Source organism: Rosa rugosa, chromosome 1 (genome assembly GCF_958449725.1).
Source record: "Rosa rugosa chromosome 1, drRosRugo1.1, whole genome shotgun sequence".
In the NCBI taxonomy this organism is placed as follows: domain Eukaryota; kingdom Viridiplantae; phylum Streptophyta; class Magnoliopsida; order Rosales; family Rosaceae; genus Rosa; species Rosa rugosa.
The window spans coordinates 54,266,436-54,281,575 of NC_084820.1; the positions used below are offsets into that span (position 1 = coordinate 54,266,436).

At 37.6% G+C, this 15,140-nt stretch overlaps 1 protein-coding gene across 1 annotated transcript; it reads left to right on the forward strand.

The window, feature by feature from the left end:
• Positions 1–10,891: 10,891 nt before the first annotated feature.
• Positions 10,892–14,476, forward strand: LOC133730652 (putative inactive disease susceptibility protein LOV1). Its single transcript, XM_062158206.1, has one exon. The coding sequence runs from the start codon at positions 10,892–10,894 to the stop codon at positions 14,474–14,476; it is 3,585 nt and encodes a 1,194-aa protein (XP_062014190.1).
• The last annotated feature ends 664 nt before the right edge of the window (positions 14,477–15,140 follow it).

A 15,140-nucleotide genomic window follows, 5' to 3' on the forward strand; every position in this document is an offset into this window, starting at 1 on the left:
TTTCTTGGTTGAGCTCAGAGCAGCCTCGCCGATCGATCCTTGGTGTTTGTTTGGATCGATTCACGTGAAACTTCGATCAACTCAGTTGGGATTACTGTTCACGGCTTGTGAGGTAGTTTTCGATCCCTTAAGCTTGTTTTCTGACTTCGAGCTAGTTATGAGAATCCACAAGCATGCTTAGATGAAGCTTTTTGATGTTGGGAGTTTTGTGAAATAATGAGTTTTGGCCGGTGGCGGTGCTCCACCGTCTGTGGTGGTGTTCTGGCGGTGTTCCGGCCACTTAAGGAACTGTTTGTGGTATTATATATGTTCTACTCGTTGATACGAGCGTTTCGATATATAATATGCAAATTTTGGAGTTCGTATGGAATTGTTATGATTTTTGCAGTTTCATACCGATCGATTTATTCGATCCGTGAGGATTCGAGCGTCCGGTCGACATGTGGTTTGGTCACATCGATCATGGACGTATTCCGGAGACTTTGGGAGGTCTTGGATGTGGTTTTGCCTCGATTGGCACCACTTTGGGGATTTTAGTTCAAAACAGGGGTTTCGGACTTAAATCGTTTGTGAATCGTTACTGATTTGAGGTCATTGGTGATTAGGTGCTTCTAAAGGTGAATTGGACGAGTTGTTGGTGATAGTTTTGGTTCGGTTCTGTATAGAAGACGCAGCGGGAGTTTCGAGGTGAGTAATCTCACAAGGTTCATTTTGGAACGGAACACCTTATCGTTTTGTGAGTTATTGATTTAACTGCAAATTATATGTTTTAGTGGGTTGTGGATTTATGAAAACAATAGGCATGAATGATGCGTTTTATTGTTTTGGGTTGTGGCTTTTGGAAAACAAATGACTTGGAATTGTTGATTCGATTTGTTTTGAAAAGCGTTGAGATTTGTGTATGAAAACAATATGCATGAAATGATGTTTTTTTTATTGTTTTGTGGCTTTTCGGAAAACAATGATTTTGGAAATGTCGATTTCGATTGTTTTGAAAAGCGTAAGATATGTGTAATGTTTTTGAGTCTTGTGCGACTGTTTTAATGATTTGCTCCAAGGGACAGTGCGGCCCGAGGATCGAAGGTCTATGACCTTGGGCAGAATATCAGGTAATCACGTCTTTGGCCGGACGAGTGGTTACGTTCAGTTAGAGCTCTAGTCTGTCTGCCATCTAGGTAATTCATGGGGTAACGGGAATTGGTTATTGATAACTCATGACATTACGTGTTTTTAGGGAATAAAGTGTGAGTTGCTTCCTTATTAACGGTTTTTAAGGAGATAAGGTGTAAGTTGTTTTCCTTATTAACGACTTGGTACGTTTTGGTACGTTATGGTACGATTGATAGAAATCAAGGTGTGAGTTGCTTTTTATGTTATTTTGATAGAAATCAAGGTGTGAGTTGCTTTCTATGTTATTTTGATAGAAATCAAGGTGTGAGTTGCTTTCTATGTTATTTTGATAGAAATCAAGGTGTGAGTTGCTTTCTATGTTATTTTGATAGAATTCAAGTGTGAGTTGTTTTCTATGGTACGTTATGGTACGATTGATAGAAATCAAGGTGTGAGTTGCTTTCTATGTTATTTTGATAGAATTCAAGTGTGAGTTGTTTTGAGAGTAATATTTAAATTGAGATTGTTTGTTTTAATGTAATCTCCTGAACTAAATTTCTATGCAGGGATTACTATGATTTTATCGATTGTTTTAATGTAATCTCCTGAACTAAGTTATATGCAGGGATTACTGCTTTTTGGATTGTTGTTTTAATGTAATCTCCTGAACTAAGTTATATGCAGGGATTACTGCTTTTTGGATTTTTGTTTTGATGTGATCTCCTGAACTAAGTTATATGCAGGGATTACTGCTTTTTGGATTGTTGTTTTTGATGTGATCTCCTGAACTAAGTTTAAATGCAGGGATTATTGATTTTACTTAACTTGATTTTAAGTGTGGTTGTGGTTGTGATTTGGTGTGAGTTGTTTCGAGTTACTCATACGGGCTTGCAAAAGCTTACCGGGTTTGTTGTGTGACAACCCGGTGCACCATTCCAACGGTGTAGGGGTTAATCCTGCAGGTTAGGATAATCGTGCTAAAGCTGAGGTAGCGCCTTTGCAGCCTTACGGTAGGAAGCAAATTTTGTGACTTTATCGTTATTTGGACTTCCGTTGTAGTGAGCTCTGAGGAGCATTTACGTTTATCTTGTTGTTGACAATTTAATTCGTAAGCTTGTGTAATATATAACTCTTTGGAGTGAGTGTATATTAACTTTGAGGGTTCAGGGCATCAATATGTGTGTAAGATTAAGGGAAAAAGATTTCAGGTATTTTGTATTGATGACTGGACGTTCACGCATATATAATTATGGGGTTATATATATCGATTTTCATGTGTGTAAAATCAGGGGCGTGACATTCAGTTTCTTCGTGGATGTATTTGAACGTCATCTTTATTCCCAGCAATAAAATGGGTCTAGTTGTTGATCTCAGAGCTTTAGGCCTGCAAGGAAGTGAATACCATGATATCGGCACTAGAACAGCTTAGAATATTTGAGTTACTTTGGGCATAATGGCTTGTTTTTGTTTTCGAGCTCCTTTTAGCATGGTGGTGAATTGTGACTTGCATGATTTACTAGTGACTTGACATGAATGGGGAATGTTGTAGTCTTGGCTTTGTTACAGCAGTGAACTTTTCTTTTCGTTTTAAGTTGTCTATGCATCAAAGCAGCTTGAAATGCTTAAATTGCTTGGGACGTTGCTTGAGTTGCATGATGCTCAGTCCATTTTGCTTGGTTACTCCCGTCTTCATACATGAACTCTTTTCTTTTCTTTTTTCCAACATAGTGAATGTTGTGCTTGAAGTTTCTTTTCACTTCTTCTTTATGCTTGAAAGACTTATTCTCAAATTAAAATTGTAAATTTTGCATGTGTGTGCTTGATATGAATATGCTCGAGATCTGTCAGTAATCTAATAGTTCTTCTTTTCTTCAAAATTGCTTGTTGCTGGTCCACTTTGGTGTGTGGATCTGGAAGGGTACTCTTGAGTGATGCAATAGATATGGTAAAAGCCTGATTATAAGAGTGCAAATGCTTGATGTATTGATTCTGGTTTAAATCAATACGCTTGAGTTATGCAATAGATCAAAATGGTATAGTATGATTGATTATGGAAAGTGGATTTGCTTGAGGTGTTTTCAAGATTTGGATTTTTACATCAATATAATTTGGTGCTGGTTATGGCACGTAAAGGGAATGATTTTGCCTGATTTGAATATTTTTTTTGCTTTCAGATGAGATCGGCTCGATGCATGGATATGAGGCTCAAAAGTTTGGGTGAATGAGCTGCTGTTAAAGGTAATTAACATAAACCAAATCATTAGCCTCCAAATGCAGTAGCTTGATTAAAAGTACAAGATTTGTCTTTGCTCACATGTTTTCCGATAATGAATATCACTTGAAAAGTGAGAGAAGCTTGTCTTTATGACCACTGCTGTGAAAATACTTGGGTTTTAGATAAGAAAATATATGCATGTTGGTTTTGCGAGAGTAATTTCTCTAAAATCATAGCTTCACGTTTCTGTTATCTAGACATATAGATTGATATAGGTATAAGCTATGTAGAATATCATTACTGCCTGGTATAAGCATCAACAACAAAGATGTTATCTTTTATGCTTCCTGGTAAGGTTCAGTGAAAGGGTATCTTCAAATACGCTTGAATGCTCAAGAAGTGGCTAAACAATAGTAAGATTGTTATGTAGCTTTAATGGTTGTAATGCTTGCAGGGGTGTTAATAAACTGCTTCCAGCAATGATTGTAAAGATTAAGAACAGAGATTAGCTTAATATATGTTGCAACAAGGGGGAAGCTAGCTCCTGGAATCATAGTGTAGTCCTTAGGTAAAAGGTTCAACCTTGTAAGGACATGATTTGAGATAAAAAGATAAATATTTTCAGGAAAGAGCTAGTCTCAGACTATGAGAGGAAGAGGAAAAATATGACTTCTTCAATTTTTCAATAGCTAGATTTTGGCTTTTGAGGAGAAAAATAAAACATGTGTTCATTGATATCCTAATCTAGTGTAAATCAGAGGTTCACAGAGGGTAAGAGACCATGAAATTGAATATGGGGTTTTTAAAAGTGAGGAACAAAAAAAAGTCTTTTCTTACTAAGCTTGTTTGCATCACTTTGAACTTTGTTGATGTTTTGCTTGACTGTATCTGGTAGTGTTGTGACAGCAAAAGCATGGATGTTTTGAATAGAATTATGATCCTGCCATGGAACAAGAGCATGATTTTTTTTAAACCATAGAGCATTGCTGTGAAATTGAGGGAGCTGTGGTGAAATCACAACATGTTTTGAACTTCATTAAGCAAAGCCCCCAAGTATTCTTGCATGATGCTTGAAATTACTTTTGCAAAAAAGGATAGCTTTGAGATTTAGTATACTAAGCTGATTTAGGCATGGTATTAGCACAAATAAAGACTAATATTTTGTCTTCCATGGTGTTGGTAAGGTTTATGAAAAATCTAGTAAATAGGCTCAAAATGCTTGAAAAGTGGCTAAACAAAGGTAGGATAGTTTTGTGGTGCTAACGGTTGTGATGCTCGCAGGGTGTTTATATGTTGCTCCCAGCAGTGGTAGTCAAGATTAGCATGACATATGCTTAGCAAGGAAGAAGTTAGCCGCTGGAATCATGGCCTAATTCCCAGGCAGAAGGTTCAAACCTTATCAGATCTGGAAGAAATGCATCAACTAGTGATGAGGTTGTTTGTGTTGGTTTTGTTAAAGCCTCAAGGTGAGATAGCTTTTTGAGTAATAGGACTCTTAATTTGTTCACTCAATATTGAAGCTTGAATAATGAGCGAATAAATTTGATTTTGACAGCTTTCATGACTCATGTTACAAAAACTCATGGATTGAAGTCTCATAGTCAATTTAATAAGAAATAAGCTTGTGTTGCAATGAGTATTGGCATGTTCATCAAGAGAGCTCCCCTTGATTGCATCTAATAGATATTGTCAGTGGTAAAGCATCAGTGGTTTGAAGCGACCATGGAAAATTTTTGGAGTGAAGAATGCTGTTGTTAAGGAAGCTGAGGTGGAAACACAGCCTAGTCCCCAGTGAAGTCGCCAAAAATGTAAGGGCACTTTTAATTGATCGGAGTTGTATGACAATGGATATTCATGGGTAAGGACCCAAAACTTTGCCCCTTTGTCTAAGTTAGCGAAAACTAGGCCCAACAAACTTCGAAGGACCTGAGAATCCTAGGAAGCTTGCTGTTGTGTTCTTCCTGGCAATTCCTAGCCTTGTATATGCACGGCAGTGAATTGATCATTTCAAAAGAGGCTTGGCAAGATGCATGTAGTGTGGGAGCTAGAAAAGCATGATTTGTAGTGAAGAAGAGAGATTTGCAGCAGCCATGAAAGCTTGGATTCGGATTATGGTTGATGAGTTTTTGGATTGGAAATGGGTTTTTAGGATAGGTGTTGGAGGAAACTGCTTGGTTTTGTTTCTATGTTTGCCTACACGTTTTTGGGATAAGTATTGGGGAATTGCTTGGGTTTGCTTTGCATGTGGGTTTCTTTGGGGTTGTTTCTGAATGCTCCTTTTTGTAGCAGCAAGAACTCTAAATTTATAGGAGTTGAGTCATGATGCCTCATTACTCTTGCTGCTTTTGGTGTATGGTTGTGATCATAATCCCTAAGATCTGCTGCTGGGATTGCTATCCAGGATTTCTGCCGTGAAATCTGCTGCTGGGATTACTATTGCAGGATTCCCGCTACTTAAATATGCTCGTAAGATTGCAATCCCAGAATTTCTGCTGTGCTGCTGGGATTATGTTCCTCTATGAGATTATGTACGTTATGCGGCTGGGATCAAGAATCCTATGTTTAGCATTTACTGTTTTGTTTGGTTATAAAGGATTTGGGCTTGGGCTTTTGGGCTCTCTCTCTCTTCTTCACTTACCCATGTTAGGATTAGACTACTAGGCTTGAATTTTGGTTCCCAAGTCCAAAATTACTAGTGTCTAAAACTAACGATGGGTTCATACTTTTCCGTAACCTTCCACACCACATCCATTCTTGTAAGCCCCAAGTGCATGAATGTGGCTTGGGTCCACGTGCATGGCGTGATGGTTGCGGGTGTAATTCGCCTTGAAATATGAATTGGGCTTGTTAACTAGATTTTTGGGTGTCAACAACGTTATAATGGAGAGCCACTTAGAAGTCTGGTGCAGCTGCTAAACTAAACATGCTCTCCAAAATAACTAAGAAGTCAAAATAGAGAGTTTTCTAAAGATACTCTAACAACAGAACGACCAAAGCTGGAACCGTTTTCGTCTCACTCAAGATTTTACCAGATAGAAAAAATTATCCTCGAGTTTTTTGAGAGTCTAATACTAATTAACAAAAATATAGGAGTGTTAGACATTAGAGCATGAAATTTCTATTGATCTCAACCATTATCTCCAAATTAATTTCTTACAATACATAATTCAGAGTCATAAACCATGATTATTCGGGTCGGTCAGTTTTGACTCCCCAGGTTCTGCCCACCCCTAGTTGAAATCCATAAGTTTGGTTGCACATCCTAAGACTCTTTTGCCGGGTGTGAACAACACACTAACTTCTAGATATCTAATTTGATTCATTTACCAGATAATTGTATACTGTGTTAAGCATTGTTTAGTACATATTAGAATTAAACTATACATTTTCCTCGCATATATATAGTAATATAGGTGATTAGCAAGAACCTCGATCTGGGTTTTGTTTGTTTAATTACTTTTTGTTCCGAGTAATCTTCAGTACGTAGTTTAATAATGAAACAAAGCCAAGCTATTAGTTCTGTATGGTTTTTTTGTTTTTGTTTTTTTGGGTCTAAAGTTCTGTAATGGTTTACATTTAATAATTAAGCAAACTATGATCGAGAAGAGATCGAGGGAGGACAAATTAAGTATATCTTAGACAAGACGGGAACTTAGCTGGATGTGTGAACTCCTAGACTTCAGATGCAGACTCTGAATATTCTTTCAACTAAAATGGGACTTAGCTGGATGTGTACGAACTACGAAGTGTGAAGTGGGAACTCCTAGACTCCAGCTCATAAAAAATCCGACTTAGCTGGATATGTGAACTCTAAATCGGATTTTTTAATTATTAGATTATCTTGAGTATTAGCGCTAATAGCTCATGTAATTTTCAATATACTGTTCACATTTCAAGCATTGAGACTAAAATAAATTGTTCAGTTTTATTTAATCAAGTGACATTAATTATTAGGGAATTATTAGTCTCTTTTTTATAAATAAAGGATTTTGAGTTCAACTCGCAGATTAGTCATTGTATATTTGTCAATTGTTACGTACTCTAATATATATAAAACATTAGATTAAAAATTTGGAGAAATGGCTTGCTTTGGTCCTAGGTGGACTAACCCAATGAGTCCTAAAATTTTTATATAAAAGGTTGCTAACGACAGGCATGCAGACGCTAGCTACCTAATCTCTCGATCACAAACAAATCACATTGCCATAACCATCTAATCTACTGGAATAACTCTTACGTCCAATACATGAATCCAGCACTAAACATAGACCAGTGCGCCTTGATTTCAATAAGTTTTAGACCAAAAAAATAGAGAGTAAGTTTTAGAACATCTCTAGTCCTAGTTAGATGTATAGTTTGCAAATCTTCATAGGCCATCGATCTCTAGTACGTCTTGGATCCCTACGTTAGCGTCAACTGTAACATTAACTTCTACAGATCTTGAGTCGTGCATTATGATATGATTTTGCCCCAAGTCATTGTTTAGTGTTACATTTCCATATATATAGGATCAAGGTAATTGCAAACTCTCCTGTGGAAGATGCAGCAATTATAAAAACAAAGTAGACATATAATGCATTAAGAGCCGATCGATAATATAGTTATCATTATCCATCTGGGGAAAGTTGCTGCAAACTCATTGACTATCCATTGTTATAGTTTAAGCAACGAGTCCTTTCTTGTTATGCATGTGATATTGTGATCAATGCCGACTTGTCTATGAATTTCGATTCCAGATTTCCAGGAATTTCTCTGATCTATAACCGACATGTGGTTTGTTTATTTTGCATACGAATAATATATAATAATCTTTTTGGATCAAGTGGTCTTTAAATAATGTGTATAATTAAATTAATGATCAAACAAAGACTTTCTATTACTTGACTACTTGTGAGAGTCGGATTCTTTAATTAATTGAGAAAACATTGTCGGGTAAAATCTCCGATCGCGAACCATGACAGGGAACGCAGAAACAAGAACGTTGTGAAACAAAGACTTGATTAAATATGAAGACTTTTTTGTTTTCATGACAAAATATGGACAATTTTTAGGTTCACCCCTAAGGTAAACGAGCATATTCACTCCCGTTGTCGATTAATATATTTTTACTTAATAAATTTATAATTCAATGGTCTATATCCTAAATTATCCTTTAAAGATCATCTCTGTAACAAAAACAATCGAATCGAAAATCGTTTAATCATCTAATTAAATCAAACAAATAGATGGTTCTAACAACACTTACTACTACTATGATGAACCGTCCATGTATTTCATAGAAATGAATAACTAAAAGGTCTTCAATTTGATTGATTTTTTATAGAGCTAATTTTTGTATTATATTATACAACATGAATGGTTGGATTAGAAAATTATAAAGTTATTATGCGTTAATCGCAAGAGATGGTGAATATGTTCATTCACCCTAAAATATCTTCTTTCTGATACACTAATATGACACTAACCATACTACGTACCTCGTTTTTCTTCACATATAATGAATATGAAAGAATTCCAACAACTATTTGATCACATTATCTTTGATCTTCTAGAGATATTAAGTTCTCATTTTCTACATGCTTATTGACTTATTGTCAAGTTAATATTGTGGCCGGCTTAAAAATATTTAATTTTTACGTATTTCCAATATTTTAGTTGAGAGGCTATACCTCCATCATTCATTTTGGATGTAATCTCAAGGGAGTCTTCTCCTCAAGTTTAATAAGAACAGTCATTTTCCTCCAAAAAAAAAAAATTAACTAAACTAGATGAGAAATAGAAATTGCAGCGAATAATCACCTATTAATTTTATTTTCGGACGTGGTATGAATTGTTGGTCCTAGTGGCTTTTGTGGTTCATCCGACTGAAAACTTCATTTATATGTCATCTGCCATTCAGTTGTTAGTTTCTATGGGTATTTAGGATCTGATTCTAAGCTACTCTATAACTTTAAGAGTTGATTTACTGTTGTAAAAAATTAGTTTACTTTTAGTGTTTCGATAAGTTAATATATTGTAAATTTGTTCGACTTTCTATACGTTGTCTTTAGGAATTAATTAGGATTTTGGTTGAGGGTTGCTCATGGTGTGAATGTGATGGATGATGCTGAAAGTTAGAAAATGTTTTTTGAATGTATCGATCAGTAGCCAAAAGAGAAAAAGAGAGAGACAGTTTTACCATTTAAGAATAAATAGATAACCAATACATCAATCCATCGGATTTGTTACTCAAAGCTTGTCATTGACGCTTTAAGAGGAACTATCAATCTACTTTGGAGACTAATCAAAATTATCAAGGAAATAAAGAGGACCGCTACTTATTTCCATTCAATTTCGTTTAAACATGTCCGCATGGAAGCAAACTTTCGTAGCAGATGCAATAGCAAACTTTCGTCACACTACCATTAGTGATGTTTCTTGGACCAATAGAGTTCCTTTGGAGGCCTCAAAAGTCTTGTCGTTTGACACTGTAAACTCTTGTTGCCCCAGAGATTTTAGTATTTAATTTATTTATTTTTTTCAGAAAAAAAATTCATGAGATTTGTTGCAGTGGGTGCCCGTCTTTCAGCAATTCGAAACTCACATAGAGAGACATGAACTCGGGATGCCCTGAATTACTTTGTTAGCATTACCTACATCCAAGCCCCCAATTTGTATACTAGGTTGAACAAGCAAATTTATATCCAAAACCAGATCTCCTTCACCTACATGTAAGGGAACTGGCATGGCCGGTGCTAAGACTCGTCCAAGACCTACCTGGATACTTGAGAGTTGAGACATGAAAACTAGTAAACATGTTTATGTCGACTAGTGATGATCATATGGTCACTATATGATTTAGAATTTTGTATCACTCACCCTTAAATTTAATTTCAAGAGTTGAAATTAATACACTTAAAATTTATCTTCTTAAACTCAACCCTATATATTAAATCTAAAAATAAGTGACCACAAAATCCTAAATCAGTACTTATGAACATGTGAACCTTGTGTGTGGACAAATCTTCTTGATGGCTGTTTATTTTATTTTTATCATCAGTTGAACAAATTTCATTGCAGATGGTTCAATACTACATCAAACACTTGGGCAAAGAGTTCTAGCAAATCTAATAAAGTTGGACTGTATGAACAATGAATATCATAATGCTTTTTTTTTTTTTTTCCCGGAAATCAAACAATGTGATTTGTTTGAGGAAATCAAACAATTCCCCATTTTTGCGATAAAGTTCAATTTAATTTCGGCAACAGGAACCAAATTCTCAATGGAAAACGAAAATGTCCCAACTTCTGCTAATAAAACTTAAACAACTCATATAGTCATATTCCCTAGCATCAATTGATCCTGTTCTTCCGAGTTCAGAGTTTCAGACCCCAAAAAGAAGCACTGTCCAAAAAAAAAAAAAAAAAAAAAAAAACCCAAAAAGAGGAAATACTTGATCAGGGATGAATGCTGGTGGTGACTGGGCTGGCCGGCTGGGTTATCTATCTTCATTCGTAAACAACTCTTTATAATTGCTGAATTTGCAGTTGCAATTTGGCAATTGCAGAAGAGGAGACCGAGCACCCATGGTGGATCACACATTTGCCATCTTTTGCATCCTGTTTGTCATTGTCGTTATTCTTTACCTTGTCGCAAGTGAAGGTGCTTTCAGATACTCGGACGGGAAGTACGAGTTGGTTAGAAGAGAACTGAGGCTAATGCATGCTCTGTTAAAAGATTGCGAGAAAGTTTCCAGGTCAGCCGACCTAGTAACTCGAACAGCCAGTCAGTTTTCGGATTCCGATCAAATCCAAGATGGAACGAGTGCACAAGTACTAAATGAGAGCGAGAAAGGCTGGATAAAGAAAGCAAGAGAATCAGTTGTTGATGCAACTCCGTGCCTCCAAAACTTTAAAAATTTGAGGAACAGAAGAAATGCCAAATGGTTGCTCTCCATCGTGCTTGATATCGCACCGAGGTTTGATGCTGCCCTTAAGATGAAGCGGTTCGACGAAACCATAAATGATAACCTTGGAGTGGATCAGAGCGGGAAGAAAGTTTGTGCCAGTGAAATCAATAAATCAGTGGAGCAGTCAAGATCCAAGATCAGAAGCCTGCTAGACAGATCTAGTATACATGAGGTTGAATCTGCCAAGTTCAGACCACCTGTTGGCGCAATAAAAGCTGATGAATTAACTTCGTCTCTGAAGACTTTGAGCACTAGACACCCATATTTGATGCAGGGCCAGCTTGAGGAGCACGTAAAATCCACCATGATGCATTTACGGCTACTTCATGCTTTCATGGAAGATGTACACAGCCTCGAAGTGCTGGAAAGTGAAATGGAAAACACCTGGGTGATGGAAGCGAACGACACCATTATTCAAGAGAAGGATGTGATTGACACCATAAATGCCACAGAAAACAAGAGAGGATGGATTTCAGAACCGAATAATTGGATTCGTAGGTGGAAGCATAGGGAGGACATAGTGTCTGTTGGCACCCGGATCTCTGGCCTCCTCACAACAAAGGAAAGATTTGGTGTCAATTTCATCAAATTTATTGAGTCATCAAAATCTGCCCACCACTCTCCTCAGCACCAAGCCTTTCAGCATCCAACTGAACCTGATATTGGCTTGTTGGATGCAGTCAACAACATCCGTAACTTGCTTGATCAACTGCCAAAGACGAGCACCAAGTTAGTATTTCAAGTCAGCAAAGTGAATGAGGAGTTGGATAAACTTTTCGAATATACAAAGGAAACTGAAGAGTATGCTGTGAATCTGAGAAATGCTTCCTGGAAGCTGTTGAAGAAAACAGCTTCAGAAGCAAACGAGCAGTACCAGAAAACCGCTTCGAAGTTTCTATCAAAAACAATAATTGTTCGCATCAAGAATGCTGTCAATGTTCTTGAGAGATGCCTGAAAGCATATTCCATTGACGCAAGGGAGGAGTCATGCTCAGTAGTTGGTTTGGACGAAGACATACACGAACTGGTCTCGAGACTCACTACTAATAGTGAACCTGCTAGTTCTATCATACCCATTGTGGGGATGAAGGGCATAGGTAAGACCACTCTAGCCAAGCAAGTTTACTACCATGCTAACATTGTGGAGCACTTTCCAGTCCGTCGTTGGGTATCCCTACCTCCATACCAAAACTCTGATGAATTTGCATTTTTAAGAAGTGTTGGGATCCAGGTCCGGGAGACCAAAGAGAAATATTCGAATGCATACGAATCAAAAGCCTACTGGATCAACAGAGTGCGCAATTTCTTGAACATGAACATGTTCCTTTTAGTATTGGACAATGTCGTGTCCATGGAAGTATGGGATTCTCTCAAACAAGCACTGCCAGAAGGGACTAATGGGAGCAAGATTGTGCTGATCACACGCAACAAGGCAATTGCTTTAAATGCTGACCGAGATAGCATTCCTCACCAACTGCGGCTAAGAACTCAAGAAGAGAGCTGGGAGCTTTTCTCTCAGATAGTGCTAGTGCAGTACAATGATCCCGAGAAAAAGGAAACCAATCGTGTGAAGGAAGTTGTAGGAAGCAGCTTTGGAGGCTTACCACTTGACATTATAGGCTCTGGCAGTTTACTTTGGGGGAAACAAATCACAACCGAAGAAATTTTGAGGGTTCTTGGACGTAGCACTACTCTAGGACAGGACCAAAATCCTTGGTCACTGAACAAGGCAGTAAATGAAGACGACTTGCAAGAGAATCAGAGTTTTAGGCACTGTTTGTCTTACTTCCAGCTCTTCCCGCCGGACTTTGAAATCCCTGTCAGGAGAATAGTGGCTTGGTGGGTTGCAAGAGAGCTGGAAGGAATCAATGAGAATCATATTCCTGAAAACTGGGTTACTCAACGGTTGAGACGAGTTAATGAGATTCGTATTCCTGAAACTCTTGCGAATGAGTATCTACAAGAGTTGATCGGCCGTAACATGATTCAAGTAGTCAAGAAAAAGCCTGATGGGAAGGCCAAGACATGTCGATTGCCTAGTTCTATGGGAGCTCTGTTGTTGCAAGGCCAAGGCGTTAATAGCAGCGAAACTGATCCCTCTGAATCATCTCCTGATCAAGATCATGGTCCTACCGGAACAAATACACAGCAGAATGAAAGCGAACACAAGTCCATTATCTTCTTCGAGACTGTAGAGCGAAATAAACCGAATCAAGAAATATGTGACTTCCTACGCAAAGGCATTGCTGATGGTTTCTTGGGACAACTTCAATTTCTTGACCTTGAACGTGTATTCCAACCACTGTTGCCGAAGGCCATCGGAAATTTAAAGCGGCTGGTATATCTGGGCTTAAGGTGGACTTACCTTGAGTCGATTCCAAAATCTATAGGCAAGTTGGTCGAACTCCAGACCCTTGATTTGAAGCATACTTACATTCAGCACAATCTTCCTAGTTCAATCTGGAAACTGAAGAAACTTCGGTATCTCTACTTAAATCACAACTGTCAATTGCCACAACTGACTCGGTTGATATTATTGCCTCGATCAAGTACCATTGGCATGAAAGATCTGCAGAAATTGTCTGGTGTGTTTGTGGATAATGTAAATCTGGTTAAGGATGGGCTTGGAAAGTTGATCAACCTTAGAAAATTGGAGTTGGCATTCCAGCTTGACACTTCGGACGAGCAAGATGTAGTGGAAAGTTGGATTGCGAAGCTCAAGTTCTTAGAGTCATTGAAGTTGAAATCAATTGACAAGAAGAAGAAACTTCGGGATCTGAAATTACAGTTTCTCCCAACCCTTGAGCAACTGTCCCGGTTACATTTGTTTGGAAAGCTTGTAAATCGACAAATCATCAACCAAGTTCCACAAAGCCTAACTCATCTTACCCTCTCTGCCTCTGAAATTGAAGACGATCCAATGCCGGTGCTAGGCACGCTTCCGAATCTCATATCGCTATCTTTCTACTCTGGTTCTTATCTTGGAAGACGCATGGTTTGCCGCATGAACGGGTTTCCGAAGCTTGTAGTTCTGAAGCTTTGTAAGCTTGATGCCCTGGAAATATTGGATTTGCAAGAAGCAATGCCAAAGCTAAGCAATTTAGTGATTAAATACTCCAAGAAGCCCAAAGTGGCTGTTGTTGGATTGACGCGTTTAACCACCGTCCAGGAATTTGAACAATCAGCTGCAGCCGAGGAATAATATGATCAGGGGATAATCCTATTCGTTTCAACTAGGCGATATGCCAAATGTAATTCTGGTGGCTTTGATCATATTTTGTTATTGATCACTTCTGTATTTGCTTTGATTTGCTCTGTTTCCAGCACTATTCAAGTTTTAATAACGCACAGAGCATGGCGCAACATATTACAGTTTCATTTCACTACTTGATGCTACCTTTTTGACAAAACAGTACCGAGGGGAAGTCTGTGCATTGTGATGGACTGATTTATCTCTCCAAGTACCAACTTTTCTACTTTTCTGTATTGCTTCTTTCCGGTGTGCTCCATCTGTTTTTGTAATGCACCATGTATCAAATGCTCTGTTTCATGTATTGCTTCTTTTTAGTTTTTCCCGATGTCCTGTTATGTGAAAGACTAGAATAAATCAATCAATTTCTTTGTTTTCTAATTGCCTTGTTATTTACTTCTTTACCCATTTCTTTTATGAAATGACAGAGACAGTGGAAGATCATTTGAATTCAGATCTATATTTGCGGTGGGTTATATTGCTCGATCTGTAATCTGTAATCTAAACCAAAATCTTTATTGGGATTGTTACGAAGACATGAAGATCTGATGCAGATAATATTGCAATAAAATTTTCACGGCACAATGGGATAGAGACTAAATGAAGTCTTTTTTTT